At 55.7% G+C, this 14333-nt stretch overlaps 4 protein-coding genes across 4 annotated transcripts; 2 read left to right on the forward strand and 2 right to left on the reverse strand.

Moving 5' to 3' along the window:
• Positions 1 to 840: 840 nt before the first annotated feature.
• Positions 841 to 4083, forward strand: vpr-15 (Minor extracellular protease vpr; the record flags this gene model as incomplete). The annotated part of the gene is made up of 10 exons (XM_037323957.1): positions 841 to 1344; positions 1408 to 1468; positions 1530 to 1626; positions 1676 to 1790; positions 1840 to 3155; positions 3209 to 3318; positions 3367 to 3475; positions 3526 to 3613; positions 3675 to 3919; positions 3972 to 4083. The coding sequence occupies 10 exons, from the start codon at positions 841 to 843 to the stop codon at positions 4081 to 4083; spliced, it is 2757 nt and encodes a 918-aa protein (XP_037178243.1).
• A 1221-nt stretch (positions 4084 to 5304) lies between these two features.
• Positions 5305 to 6709, reverse strand: CGCA056_v008711 (uncharacterized protein; the record flags this gene model as incomplete). The annotated part of the gene is made up of 4 exons (XM_037323958.1): positions 5305 to 6032; positions 6082 to 6221; positions 6274 to 6500; positions 6557 to 6709. 4 exons carry the CDS (start codon positions 6707 to 6709, stop codon positions 5305 to 5307), a joined length of 1248 nt encoding a protein of 415 aa, XP_037178240.1.
• Positions 6710 to 9767: 3058 nt separating this feature from the next.
• PHHY-3 (Phenol hydroxylase) lies at positions 9768 to 12285 on the forward strand (the record flags this gene model as incomplete). Its single annotated transcript, XM_037323959.1, has 7 exons — positions 9768 to 9805; positions 9896 to 9922; positions 10015 to 10189; positions 10246 to 10257; positions 10319 to 10841; positions 10902 to 11137; positions 11197 to 12285. The coding sequence occupies 7 exons, from the start codon at positions 9768 to 9770 to the stop codon at positions 12283 to 12285; spliced, it is 2100 nt and encodes a 699-aa protein (XP_037178238.1).
• A 463-nt stretch (positions 12286 to 12748) lies between these two features.
• On the reverse strand, positions 12749 to 14098 carry ltnD-1 (L-threonate dehydrogenase; the record flags this gene model as incomplete). The annotated part of the gene is made up of 1 exon (XM_037323960.1): positions 12749 to 14098. The coding sequence occupies one exon, from the start codon at positions 14096 to 14098 to the stop codon at positions 12749 to 12751; it is 1350 nt and encodes a 449-aa protein (XP_037178236.1).
• Positions 14099 to 14333: the final 235 nt, after the last annotated feature.

Here is a 14333-nt window from a genome sequence, read left to right on the forward strand (position 1 = left end):
GCACGTCTCGGATGGGAGTGAAATACAGTTGAACCACGACACGTTTGGGGCGAGATCTACGAATCACACTCATGGCTCGCGTCATAGCATTATGGAGTCGTCGGATTTGGAGTTGGGACTGAAGTCGATACCTCTGGACGACGATCCGGCGCCGATGAAATAATACCAGATTTTGATACCAGTTAGCGTAATGAGAAAATCAGTTTCAATGTTTCGTTTCAGTCTCACGGAACTTTCATTGAGTCCGTCAATCCTTCTGAAAATGGTTTGTTTTCGAACTCTGTCGAAGCATGTTGTGAACGAGGCCGAGTACGTCGGTACAGACTTTCCGCTTTGGGTATTCAATCGTCGAACGAGGCGATTTTCGCCTGAAGCATCAACGGTCACCGAAGTACGAACTTGCAGTTACATTATGACGTTCCGTTAGCCTTAAGCAGATTGACCGAGGAGCTATCCGCCCATCTGCCCCTGTCACGACCCCTGGGCCCCGATGCCGAAGAGTTCGTATTGCTCCTATCGCCCACGCTAGTCCCGTGTTTGCCATTAAACGGCCCCTGTTCCCCCATATTACTTCACTTCAAACAGCCTCTCAAGGCGCAAGTTCGTCCGGCAATGCAACGCTAGTGGATCTTCCCGTGTTAAAACAACGAACCATCACAAATTGCATGATGCGCGCTGGACCTCATTGGGCAGGTGTCGAAAACAACATGCCGTGCTTCTTGGCGACGAGATGGCGTACTTCAACGGCGACTTTCGCGCTCTCGCGATGGCGGGAAGTTTGGCTCGCCATGTGCCTTGCACACGCTTACATTCTTTTTCGTTTACCACGCATCGACAATCATGCGCGCGGAAGCAGCCTTCCTCGCGGCGCTGCTCAGCACCGCTCAGGCGCTGCATCAACTCACGCCTCGTTCACTCAACGAGAGCGCTGCTAGCGATGCGACGCCTAAGAGATACATCGTCGAGCTGAAGTCACGCGCACACGGATCGCGCGTGGCTTCCAAGGCTTCGTCTGGGCTGCCCGGGCTTCGAGTCGTGAAGCAGTTTGACTCGGATATCTTCCCCGGAATCGCCGTCGAATGCGACCACGGCTGCACGGCCCAGTCTATCCAGAGCTCGCTTGACGGGTCCGATGACGAGCCTGTTGTCGCTTCCGTCTACAAGTCTCAGATGTTGCAGCTGCTCCCGACCGTGGAAGGCGAGTCATTCAGCGACGACGCGGCTGCGGTGAACTACTCGGTCCACGGCCTCACTGGCGTTCAGAACCTACACGAGGATGGAATCCTGGGCGAAGGCGCCGTCGTCGCCATCGTTGACAGCGGTGTCCAGTACACCCACCCGGCTGTGAGTGGTAATCTTGCCGTTGTTCCCGACATGATTTGAGCTGATTTATAATCTGTCCGCCAGCTCGGAGGAGGCCTCGGCGATAACTACACGGTGATCGGTGGTTACGATCTCGTCGGTGATGGTACGTGATAACCCCCGGAGCCGGTGGGCTTGTGTGAGAGACGCTGATTTAGAGTTGGCAGCATGGCCTGACGCGCCCGCACAGCCCGACAACGATCCCATGGATAGATACGGACACGGCACGCACGTGGCCGGCATCATCGCGGGAAAGAGTGATCAGTTGAGTCTTCGCCTAGAGTTATGCTAAAACTTAAACTAACTTGCCAAGATTCGTCGGGGTTGCGCCCAAGTCCAAGCTTCTCTCATTCAAAGTCTTTGGTAGCAGCGGCTACTCAAATGAGGAGACGGTCATTGAAGGCTTCTTGAAGGCTTTCGACTCAGGGGTAAATTGAATGTTATGGTAAATATGCTGGATACTAACAGCTCTTCCAGGCAGACATCATCAGCGCCAGCGTTGGCGAAGGCAGCGGCTTCACCAACAATGCCCTAGCCGTGGTAGCATCCAGGATTGTCGATAATGGCGTCGTCGTCGTTTTCGCTGCCGGCAACTCAGGACAGGATGGTCCCTTCTCTATGGCCAACGGCGCGTCAGGAAAGCATGTCCTGACTGTTGCCTCAAGCGATCCTGGTGTTTTCCCCGCGCAGGCCTTTTCCGCCAATTTCAACCTCGATGGAAACTCCAATAATACCGACGTCGCTTACGTCCCGGGCTCAGGGTTCTTCCCAGATACTATCATCGATTGGCCGATCAAGCCGATCACCTTGAACGCTTCCGTTGAGAACGATGCCTGCCAGCCTCTGCCCGCGGACACCCCTCAGTTGAACGAAACTGTAGTGCTTGTGAGACTTGGCGGTTGCACCGTGACGACCAAGCATACCAATGTGGCTGCCTTTGGCGCGCAGTACATTCTCTTCTACAACAACCTGGACATCTACCAGAGCCCTGTCAGTTCCAACCGCGTTGGTCTCACTGGGGCCATCGAGGGTAGCGCTGGCGAGGCTATCGTTTCTACCATCCTAGCCGGCGGCAACGTGACGGCTTCTTTCAATATTGACACAGCTCACTATGTCGGCATCCGGAACGCTGGTGGTGGACGGCCCGCTCTGTACTCCTCCTGGGGTAGCACCTATGATCTTGCTCTCAAACCCGATGTCTCCGGCCCGGGCACCAAGATTCTCAGTACCTACCCGACAAATGAGTATCGTGTTCTCAGTGGCACAAGCATGGCAACGCCTTACTTATCCGGCATTGCTGCTTTGTGGGTTGGCAAGTTTGGCGGAAGGTCAGCGCATAAAGACGATCCCGAATGGGCGAAGCGCCTCATCGCTCGCATCACAACTACTGCCCGCGCCGTCCCCTGGGCGGACTGGGCTACCAGCGTCACTGACTATGGTTTCTGGGCCCCAACTACCCAAGTGGGAGGTGGCCTTGTTGACGCCGAGAGAATTTTGGGCTACACAACTGAGCTTAGCTTTGACGGCCGCAAGTTTGAGCTGAACGACACGGTCCACTTCACCGGCACGCACTCTGTCGATATCACGAACCAAGGCTCGGAATCGGTCACTTACAAGTTCTCACTCCAAGACGCGGGTGGATATGAGTCCTATGAGCCTTCAGTGCCTGGACAGCAACAGACTTTTATTCCAGCAATTCCACTGTATGCGGAGATCAACCCCGTTAAGATGACTCCTGAGGTTGCCTTGCCTGCAGAAGTTGCTGTTGGACCGGGAGAGACAAAGACTGTGGAGTGAGTTTCCGCGATGCACGTCATTCCTCACAGACGACTTACAAAATGGGCAGATTCACTCTCAAGGCACCCGAAGGTGTCAATGCCACTAAACTTCCAGTTTACAGTGGAAAGGTGCTCGTGAGTGGTAGCAATGGCGAGGAACTGGGTGTCCCGTATTTCGGTAATTTTCTCCAATCTGATAGAAGGCGTGTAACTAATGACCCGACAGGTGTCGCCACCGACTTGAGACAGACCATCGAAAGTGTCTGGGCCTACGGTTGGAGCCTTCCAAACTTGGTTTCAGGAGTCAACAGCATTAGGCTTGAGCAAAAGTCCAAGTGAGATGAGCCATAACATTCACTTTCCAGGCAACGCTGACAGTTGATAGCTTCACATTCAATCTTACGCGGGAGGCACAAGATTTCCCGAAGCTTACCACGCGCTTACTCTGGGGAACCGAGGAGCTCCGTTGGGATGTGAGTCGTCCAAGAGCTTTGAAACTCCATGAGATGTCACAAACTGATTACTGTCGCATAGATTTTCCAAGGTAACTACTCCGAAGCCGAATGGTCCTATCCTCCCGTAGTTGGGGAGAAGGGTTTCGTAGGCTCGGCCACCAGCTGGAACGGCACCGCAAGCTCTTCCTGGTTCATCCCTGGCGAGGACAGTGAAGATGATATCTTCTCTTTCCCTCTTTACACTCAACCAAATGGCCGAAACGGTATCTACTACTGGCTTGGAAGATATGCCAATGGGTCTCAGGTGCTGCCTGGATCATACACGTGAGTTCCGCTAATTACTTAGGATCTGGATATGAGGGGCTGACCGTACAAGTTTCCGGATCGCGGCCCTGCGGCCTTTTGGTGTACGCGAGGTCGCTGAGGACTGGGACATTTGGAAGACCCCCGCCATCACTGTGTTGCCAGGAAGCACATTTGAGGCCTAGTCGGGCTATGCATTCAAAGAGCGTTTCATTGTGTGGACTCGAACTGATGAAGGATTACCATTCTCATAACCATCAACCTGTGTGCTGCTGTGTCGAGTAGACACTAGGCGCAGATTAGAAAACATATGGCTAATTGTCACATTACCGCCGTAAGCGAACATGAAGTATCGACGAGGTGTAACTGAAGGTGAATTATGCCCATCAATGTCGTACGATCTGGGTGCTCTACCCGTATTTCTCCCCAGAGATGGGCTATCGTGTTGCCTCAGTCAGGCAGCATGGGTATGCGACAAGCTGGAGCCAACTCATTGATCCACGCTTTTCGTGGTGAACTTGTGCATTTTTGTCAAACACAACTTACTTGCACAGAAGATTTGGCTACTTACAAATGATGCGTCAGTAGGCGTTTTCAAAAAGATATTTGCCCTTCCCACGTCGACGGTGCTATGTGCGGTCACACAGTTCTCCGTTCGTCCATGTCATCCTGACCTGGGCTCCAATCGACAAGACACGACGTCTCGGCGAGCTCTCTCGGGTTGGTCGCCGCGCAAAACGCTTAATCATTCGATTGTCAGAATTGGACCCGCCGCTATGACACCCTGACGCCCTGTCGAGAGCGAATAGAGTGCTTACTTCGGGGAAGGGAACGGGAATCATCCGTGAGACGACAAGTGACCAGAGAGAACAAGGTGAGCCCGAGTCAGTTGGATGCAGGGAAAGTACAGGGGTTCGGTCTTTGAAGAGACACCACGATCCCAATCCGTGCTGGATTGTCAAAATGGGTCCCGGACGGAGGGGTGGATCACGGATCGACGAGGGAACCCGTTTCAAAAATGCGCGGCTCTACGGCATTTGGACCGTTGCAGAGGATGATTTTCTTGGGTTGCCGAAATTAGCTGCAGGTGCGCAATCCTTCAGCGTCAATCTACTGTGTTCAGGGAAGCTTGATGGCGTTCATCGAACCATGATAGACGAGATCTTTCCGGATCGGTGCGGGTTGGGTCACGGTTCACGGTGACAGGTGCTCTGGGTAGTGGATAGTAATTAGCTTGTACATTCAATCGTTTCCTAAATTACATATGTTTTTGAATAGGTATACAGAACATTACGAAGCGCCCACACTTTTCCCTCCGATAGCCACCCTGGGTATTCGCATCCTTTTAGTCCCTGCCTACTGGTAAACATCTCATAATGTTGCTGCCTCCAACCGTTAAACCCATCCTAGTGGAAATCCTGCCGTGAAGACCTGTGAGGCATGTGATACATGTGCGGCTCAGGGGTAGCCCTTGAGATCTTGTACTCCGTAGTCACCACGATCTTGTTCTGCTCGTGCTTCCTCGACCTCATCGCGTTGTTCCCGGTATCCGCCGCCACCTCGGCGTCGGTATGAGGCATATATGGGCTGGATGGCTGCTTGCCCGAGTCGATCGAGGCTTCCTCGCCTCCCGAGCTAGCGCCCTTCTCGGCCGAGTTGGCGACAATATGCTCCTTCGACCCCCACTTCGTCTCGTCTGGGATGGAAAGAGGATGGCTCGACGGCCCTTTCTTCCCAGGGTAGCTACCCAGTCTGTAGCCCTGGCTGTCACCCATGGCGCCGCTCTTGTTGGTGCTTGCGTTGCGGCTCTTGTCGATGACGCTCTTGAAGAGGGGGTACACCATCGGCATGTTGGTCAACACGACGGACACGAAAGACTCTCTGACGGACCAGTAGCCCGACTGCGCGCTGTCTGTTTCGCCGGCGGTGAGGATGGAAACGCAGCGCAGGATGCCGAAGGCCATTTCGAGGAAACCACCGCTGAACATGATCAACAAGGTGACCTTCTTCCGCCACGGCAGGTGGGACTTCCACACCATGGGAAGCGGGATCGCCATGAGGTAAAAGTCTGTAGCCGTGTTCATGGCCATGACGAAGATTGTTTGGATAAAAGAGATAGCTGGCAGGCACTGGTCTATTGACGGTTAGTCAACGCAGGTTGTCGTGTGAGTGGTTCAACTTACTGCCAGGGTTGGGATTGATCTGCCATTGATGGTCAAAAGGGATGCACTTGAAGAAAGCAACAAGCAGACAGGAGACATAGGTAACGGGCATGATGATATAGGCCCAGAAGATGATGCGCTTCATCTTGTGCACGCCGTCACTAAAGTCGAGATTAGCTTGGATTCGCAAAGTGTTCGACCGGCGGTGCTCACGTCAGACGGGAGTAGTAGATAACCCAGCATCCTTTCAACAGCCACAACAGAGTTGTGTATAGCAAAAGTCCAATGACATGTGTCTTTGAGCCGTTTACTCGTAACATGTACTCCTCCGACGTTGGACTTAGGGCGGCTCGCTCTTCATCTGTCATGCCATTGTTGGCAACTCCTTTCCAATATGCAACAACAAAATATGCTGCAACGGACTCGGCGGTATACACTAACTGCAAGCATAACAGTTAGTCATGCGATAAGTCAGAAGGATCAGGTGTCAACTTACTACTGCCACTCCCATCAGGAAGTCATCCCACGCAAACTTCCTCCATCCCAGAGTCGAGAGACGACTGTAGTACCGAAGCCCAACAACAAGGTACGCGGCACCTTGCAGGCCCCAGACCTCTCGGATGAACGCGTTCGCAGCTTCCGCAGACATGTTTGCTGTTCCCTTGCCAGCTTCGGCCCGCGCACCAACAACGTATCGGATGTGGGGGAAGGGGGTAATAGACAAACAAGATGTTGGGAAAGTTAGGTCCCCGCGGCTAAACCGAAAGAAAGTTGAGATAGATCGGGGGCGGACGACAAAATAGTAAATAATAAGCACCGTCAACAAGAGAAGAGGAGGTAAAAAAGCTCTGAAGCGAAGAGGACGTAACCAGGTTTCGTTGCGACAAGGCGCCTGAATCGTTCATTCGTCACTGCTTCCATCCCTTTACCAGCCTTGTGCTTGTCCCTGAACCCGGCTCTCCTGGTTCAGTGTTCCCAAAACGTTCACGACGTTTAGGGCCGTGAGGTGCCGATCGCAAATGAAGCTGCAGGGTATTACGAGAAGATGCGAGCCCGTTACGCTCGACTCAAAGGGCTTGGGATCAAGGGCCCAGGAGCGGCACTTCCGTCTGCGGTCTCAAAGGGCAAGGGGGGTCCTCAACTCCGCTTTCGATAGCAACGGTAGGAATCAGACCCATCGACAAGTCCACACTAATACCACACGATGAGGACCAAACCGTCCGATCGAAGGCTTACCTCGGGGAACCGGAGGACGGGGCCCTCTGAGGAGTCGAGTTGATCTGGGCTGGAAAAAAGCATTGTAAAGTTCTGGACTCTCTGGAAACGAGAGGTGCGACTTGTGGCGCAACGCCACCGTGATATAACAGCATCGACAAATTGCGATTGGGTGTTGAGTAATCTGCTAGCTCCTGTCAGAGTGCATGTTTAGGACCGAGCCGTTGGGGGGGAGGCACCTGCAGCACGTCATCGAGCTACACATTACTGATATCTTCAACCCCGGTGGCTGGACCGGCAACCTCTACCACACCCAATGCGGCTCCCCTGGCTTCTTTTCCCCTGCTGCTTTGCATGAAACGACATGTTATCACGACATGAATGATGAGCCGCCGAACCGCGTCGAGCGCTTGGCCGTCCCTCGGGCTGCGGCCAGAGAAGACTGGGTCGGCGTCGCTTCTGTCATTTCTCTGATGCAGCAGCCCAATGGAACCGTAGGAATGTCAACCTTGGCAGTACCGGTACCGCTGCACAGGATTCCTCGCCAAAAAACAAAACACGACCCCGGCCACCGGGACATTCGAGTGCAGCATATCAATCCGCCGTGGTGTATGTAACATCAAGGTTACGGTTCCTTCAGATGTACTAGATCATCGCATCATAATAATGTCGAGAGAAACATATGTGAACAGTCTAGAGACGTCTACGACTTTCATTGCGCGTTCGGATATTTTCCCCTTCGCAAAAACATCTCCGGTCGAATTTTGCATGCGACTCGAGTCAGGTTCAGTTCCAATAACGAAAATGAATCGCTGAGGTGCTCCAACAGGTAGTATCTTGGTGGAACCGCCAGGCAAAACCCCAAAGGCGCGCAGGAGGGCGCAGGACCTGCTACAGATGATTTCTGCCCGGGGGCTCGTCCGTCCTCCACAGTGGAAAATGTCTGCCCAGGGGGGGATGGTGCAAGGGCCCGCGGATTACTCCAGTTATTGAGGAGACAACAACACCTCTGCCGGCGAATGAGACTCTGGGACGGCAGATACTTGCGCAATTAGGTCTCTATCGCAATGGGGCGCCGTTGCAGCATTGATCCATCGTCCCTTGCGGGCGGAGGAGGAGAAGGGAAGCTGCGGGCATCGAGGTCGAAAGTCTCCAGTTCATAAGCTTGTCGTTCCTAGTGCCACGTCAACTGGCCATTCTGCAATCTGTACCGTTGCAACCGCCTTGTCGAGCGTAACTGCCGCCGGTGGGATCCTCAGAGGAATCGCACCGTTGCCCACAAATTACGGTTCGCAATGGCCCCGGTTTAAAAACGCCCGGGAGGGTGGGAGAAATTGCGAATCACTTGCTCTGTCTGGTCGTCACAAGGGGCCAGGCCTGGTGTGCCCAGTTGATTGATACGCCGAGAAGCTCGCAGAACTCGCTTACACAAACACAATCGCGGATTTGGAAACTCTTTTTAGAGACTGCAGTGTGGTTGCTGAAGAAAAAAGAAAGCATACCAGTAACCAGTGTGTCGGTGGCGTACTATTGTCAGATATCAATCAAGCAACAAAACCCGGAAACGCCGGGCTCAGGCCCCCGTGCTTCCCCGTCTCTTTAGTGCCGTGCATCTCTCTCCAACCAGATGCTGTGTGCTCATGCCGGCAGCTCATCACCCAGACTTCGCTTCCACGGGGGCAGACTCTTCCGGGCATCAATGTGATAACATAAACAACAAGCTCAAGGGATGAATGAAGTTGGGCTTGAACGATTATTTCGGCCCTTGTCCGCTCAGAATCCAAGACCAAGACACACCCCCACGCCCAACGGCGCGCCGTTTGAATTGAACATCCAACGGCGCCCCATATCAACGGACAACGGGCGCACGGACAAGCAGCCTGCCTTTCCACTTCGGTGATGGTCCCTCCCCGACTGCGTCCAAAAATGGTACAGATCAACGATGGCCCATGAACCGGGCCCTGGTCGGCGGGACGCTCCCGGACGCTGGACGGATGGTCACCATTCTCCACCGGGGAAGAGGGAGAGTCCAGGGCCGGTAGGGCAGGGTCCTGGGTCGTGTCCAACACCCCGCAGTCTCGACACCAGGTAGACGCAGGTCGGCGGCCATCCCACCCTGAATCCATCCATCCATCGGCGCAACCAGCCCAACCAACCCGTATGTGTGTCCCTGTCCCATTGCGAAAGCGTCCTCATCGAACGTTGTGTGGACACCAGGCCAAGACGCGCAGGCCCAAGGTGCTTTCGAGGAACGAGTCAAGATGCTCGTATGCCCTCCCTCCCCTCGCAACCTTTGATAGCTTGTTGCGCGAACTTGTTTGTTTCCTTTGACTTCTCGCCGACCCTGAACGTTCGCACGTACAGCTCTCTCCGTCTCCCTTGCTTTCTTTTGACATCCTCCCACCCCAAACTCTAATCCTCTTCCCCTGACATCGCCAACCGGCTTTACAGACGCCCGAGCACACTTTCCGGACGAAGGCACATTTGACGAGATGGCGAGCGCACAGGTTCCCGAGAGCAATGTCGACGTGTAAGTTGTCATTTTTACCCTCCCTCAGACTGGAAACAGCAAGCACGTTTCATGAGAGCCCGTTTACTGATCTTATTGCCCTCATCACAGGCTCATCATTGGCGCCGGCCCTGCGGGGTAAGTCTAGTCTCACGCAGTCGCGCTTGGTGGCGGCCATGCTTTTTTTTCGACGGTGGCGACGGGGAAGTTAACGATGAGGCGCCGGATAGGTTGATGGCTGCCGCGTGGATGGCGCACTGCGGCGTCAAGGCTCGCATCGTCGACAAGAGAAACACCAAGATCTTCTGCGGCCAGGCCGACGGCCTGCAATGTCGCAGTCTGGAGATCTTTGACTCGCTCGGCTTCGCGGACCGCGCGTGGAAGGAGGCCAACCACATGATTGAGGTATGAGATGCCGATGGTATTGGATGAAGCCTTGTCTCGCTAACTTATTCACACAGATCTGCATGTGGGTGCGTAGTCATCTCATCACTCTTGGTAACTGTTGATGCAATATGCTCATTTTCATGATAGAACCCCGGCAACGACGGCATCATCCGCCGCAGCGACAGAATCCCCGACACCATCGTCGGCCTCTCCCGCTTCCAGCAGATCGTCCTCCACCAGGGCCGCATCGAGCGCTTCTTCCTCGAGAACATCAAGAAGCACTCCAAGGGCGCCATCGAGGTCGAGCGCGGCGTGCTCCCCGAGTCCCTCACGATCGACGAGTCCAGGGTCGACGACGACGACGCCTACCCCGTGACCGTCAAGCTCCGCCAGCTCAACGAGGAGGAGTCCACGCCGCCCCAGGCCGCCAACGCGAGCAAGGTCGCCGACGGCCTCTTCCGCAGCAACCTCGTCCAGAACGATGACGAGGACGACCTCATCCGCAAGAGCAAGGCCCGAGCCGGCGACAGCGAGATCGTGCACGCCAAGTACGTCATCGGCTGCGACGGTGCCCGCAGCTGGACGCGCAGGCAGCTGGGCTTCGAGCTCGACGGCGAGGCGACGGACTTCATCTGGGGTGTCATGGACATCATCCCCATCACCGACTTCCGTGAGTGACGCTTGCCTGGTGTGACGTGGGTCTTACATGAGCGCTAATGTGGGATGGTAGCTGATATCCGCATGCGATGCGCCATTCACTCTGCGGAGAACGGCAGTTTGATGGTTATTCCCAGAGAGAACAAGCTGGTCCGCCTGTACATCCAACTGAAGGAGATCAGCACCGATGTCTCAGGAAGAGCCGACCGCTCCAAGATCACCCCTGAAATCATCTTTGGAGCTGCCCAGAAGATCCTCAGCCCGTACAAGATTGAGTACGAGTACTGCGACTGGTGGACTGCTTACCAGGTATGCTTCGACCGATAACTGGGGCGTTAGTTTCAATGTCAACTAATACCCTTCTCTAGATTGGCCAGCGTGTCGGCACCACCTTCGACGCGCACAGCCGCGTCTTCCTCGCCGGTGATGCCGTCCACACTCACTCCCCCAAGGCCGGCCAGGGCATGAACGTCTCCATGCAGGACACTTACAACCTCGGCTGGAAGGTTGCCCTGGCTGCCAAGGGTATCGCCAAGCGCAGCATTCTCAGCACGTACCAGAGTGAGCGCCGCCGTGTCGCCCAGGACCTCATCGAGTTCGACCACCGCTTCTCCCGTCTCTTCTCCGGCCGCCCTGCCAAGGACGTCATGGACGCCGAGGGCGTCAGCATGGAGGTCTTCAAAGACGCCTTCCTCAAGGGTAACATGTTCGCCTCGGGTCTCTCGGTCAACTACGGCCCCAGCAACCTCGTGATCAAGGCCGGTGATGCGTTGGAGCAGGGTGACGGCAGCAAGGCCGTCGAGGCCACTGCCGTCGCTGTTACCACCGAGGAGTTTGAGAAGAAGCAGGCTCTCGCCTCTGGCTTGCCCGTCGGTATGCGCTTCAACAGCTTCAAGGTCCTCAACCAGGCATGCGCGCGCCCGTGGCACTTCCAGGAGCGCCTCAAGGCGGACGGCCGCTTCCGCGTCGTCCTCTTCGCCGGCAACATCCTCGACGCCGCGCAGAAGGCCCGCGTCGACAAGTTCGCCGCGGCACTGGACGCGCCCGAGAACTTCCTGCGCAAGGCGACGCCCGCCGGCGCCCCCATCGACAGCGTCATCGAGGTCCTCACCATCCACTCCGCGAAGCGCACCGAGACAGAGCTGCTCCGCGACTTCCCCGACATCCTGCACCCTCTGGACCCCCACTTCGGCTGGGACTACAACAAGGTCTACGTGGATGACGAGAGCTACCACGAGGGCTTCGGCGATGCGTACAAGAACTACGGCGTCGACAAGCAGAGGGGCTGCGTTGTCGCTGTCCGCCCTGACCAGTACGTTGCGTGGGTCGGTGAGCTGGAGGACTTTGACCAGTTGCAGAAGTATTTTGAGGGATGCTTGGTTCTGGGACAGGGTGCTACCAACGGTGTCAATGGTCATGCCAACGGCACGAACGGCACTGAGCTGCCGGTCCGATGATAGGCTGAGCTGGACCGCAACGCTGCACGAATTCATGTAATTATTTTGGTATTGAGAATAGAAACGACAAATCTAGATCATGAGTCGAAATATGAGCTCAATGAGCTTGGACATAGGCTTCACAGACCAGTGACATAGTTACCGCAATCGGAGCAGACTGGTCCTGCCCAGTTCGGGCCCGGAAAGCCCGGCTTCTCGCCGATCGGGCCTGTGGGTCCCGGCCGAGGCACCGGAGTAGCCCGGATGACTAAACTCGGATGTCTGCGGATAACCGTTTTCCGCATCCGCAGAGGAGTTCCGCAGCGAGGTAGCCACTCCACGTATCTCGCTGCATCAGTCACCGAATATGAAATCTTCAAGCACACGCGAAGTGAGGAGAATTATCCGAATTATGGGGCAAGTCTACGTCACACGACATAACGCTGCGTCTAAAACTCCGGTCGCGGCTCATGCTGCACCATTCTCATGCGGTCCAACCACTGACGACGGACCCCAGCGCCAGACTGCCGGCCTTTTCTCCGGCGCTCTGCAGCCTGATGCGGATCAGGTTGAGCGCCTCCGCGCCCAGGAACAGCGGCAGCTTCAGCCGTTGCGCCTCGTCGACGGCTTCCTGCAGCTCTTGCGCTATTGTCTGCAGCGCGGCTTGGCCCTCCGAAGCAGCCCAGCCCTGGCCGGCGCTGCCGTTCTTGAACGCATCTAGAATGTGTCTGCCTTCGCTCGAGAGCATCTTGCTTCCGCCGGCTGCGTTGGTGCACAGCTCAAAGACCTGCTCCAGGTCCAAGCCGACGAAGTGCGCGAACGCAAGGGCCTCGGCCGCTGCGCAGAGGTGGATTCCACGGAGGAGGTTGACGACGAGCTTCAGCTTGGCCTCTTCCGTCTTCACAGTCGGCTTGACGGGTCCGATCTTCCCCTTGCCTTCGATATACAAGCGAAGCAATGCAGCATCGTCGTCCGGGCCCCAGCCTCTTCCCAGCGCCGTGAAATAAGCTTGCTCTGCGGTGCTCGTCATCGGTGTCGAGAATCCAGCTCGCCGGGCTTCTGAGGTGATGATGCTCGTGTCCTTGAGGATGATCGTGACGGCGCTCGCGATGGGCTTGAATTCGGGGTGGAGGATTCGCGGCAGTCGGTTCTCGTGCATCCAGCTCCATCCCTCCGACTTGACGATGTGCTCGCCGGTGCTGGGGAGGTCGAGGCCCAGGTGGCTCGCAAAGCCCATCGCCTCGCTCGCGGAGAGAATCTGGTTGGCGGCGAGGACCTGGTGGCACATCTTCATGTTGCTTCCTGCCCCGATCCCGCCCTTGACGATGTATAGCTTCTCCGGGTCCGACATGGCCTGGAGGAGATGTAGGCCTCTGCTGATGGACTCTTCTGAGCCGCCTGCCATTATCGACAGCGTGCCCGCCGCCGCCCTAGCGGCGCCTCCCGATACAGGACTGTCGACCAGAAAGATATCGCCGCGGCCCTTCTCGACCAGCTCCTTCTCCAGACCTTGCACATATCCGCACGGTACCGTTGAGCACAGAAGCAGGACGGCTTCTTGTGGGAGAGCCTTCACCAACGCGGCATCACCTTCGAAGATGATGCTCTGTGCTTGCTCTGCTGTCGCAACCATGCAGACACAGAACTGCTTCCCTGCAACAGCTTCCGCTGGACTGGTCGCCGTGAGACCTCCTGCCTGCTTGAACTTCTCCAGCGTCGGCGCCCACACGTCGAAACCTGTGACCGGGTATCCCTCGCGGATGAGGTTGGTAGCCATTCCGAAGCCCATGGCCCCCAGGCCAATGAAGGCCGTTGACGGCTTTGTGGATCCCATCGCGAAGTGTGATTTCAGAATGTCCGCTGCTCAAATAGTGTTTCTGGAGTTGTCTTGGAGATGGTGGAAGGGATCAAACTCGGATGAGACCTAGCAAGCAACTTCGTCATGCGTAGAAATGGAACGAACGAAGCGAGAGAAGGAAGACTCTCATGATGATGAGGCGAAATCGGACAAGACCCTCTCTTTGGTTCGGTAAACAATCCGTCCCTCGGGGTAACATGTCATTCTGCCG

The sequence above is a fragment of the Colletotrichum aenigma genome (assembly GCF_013390185.1).
Source record: "Colletotrichum aenigma strain Cg56 chromosome Unknown KSG_Cg56_contig05, whole genome shotgun sequence".
Classification (NCBI taxonomy): Eukaryota; Fungi; Ascomycota; class Sordariomycetes; order Glomerellales; family Glomerellaceae; genus Colletotrichum; species Colletotrichum aenigma.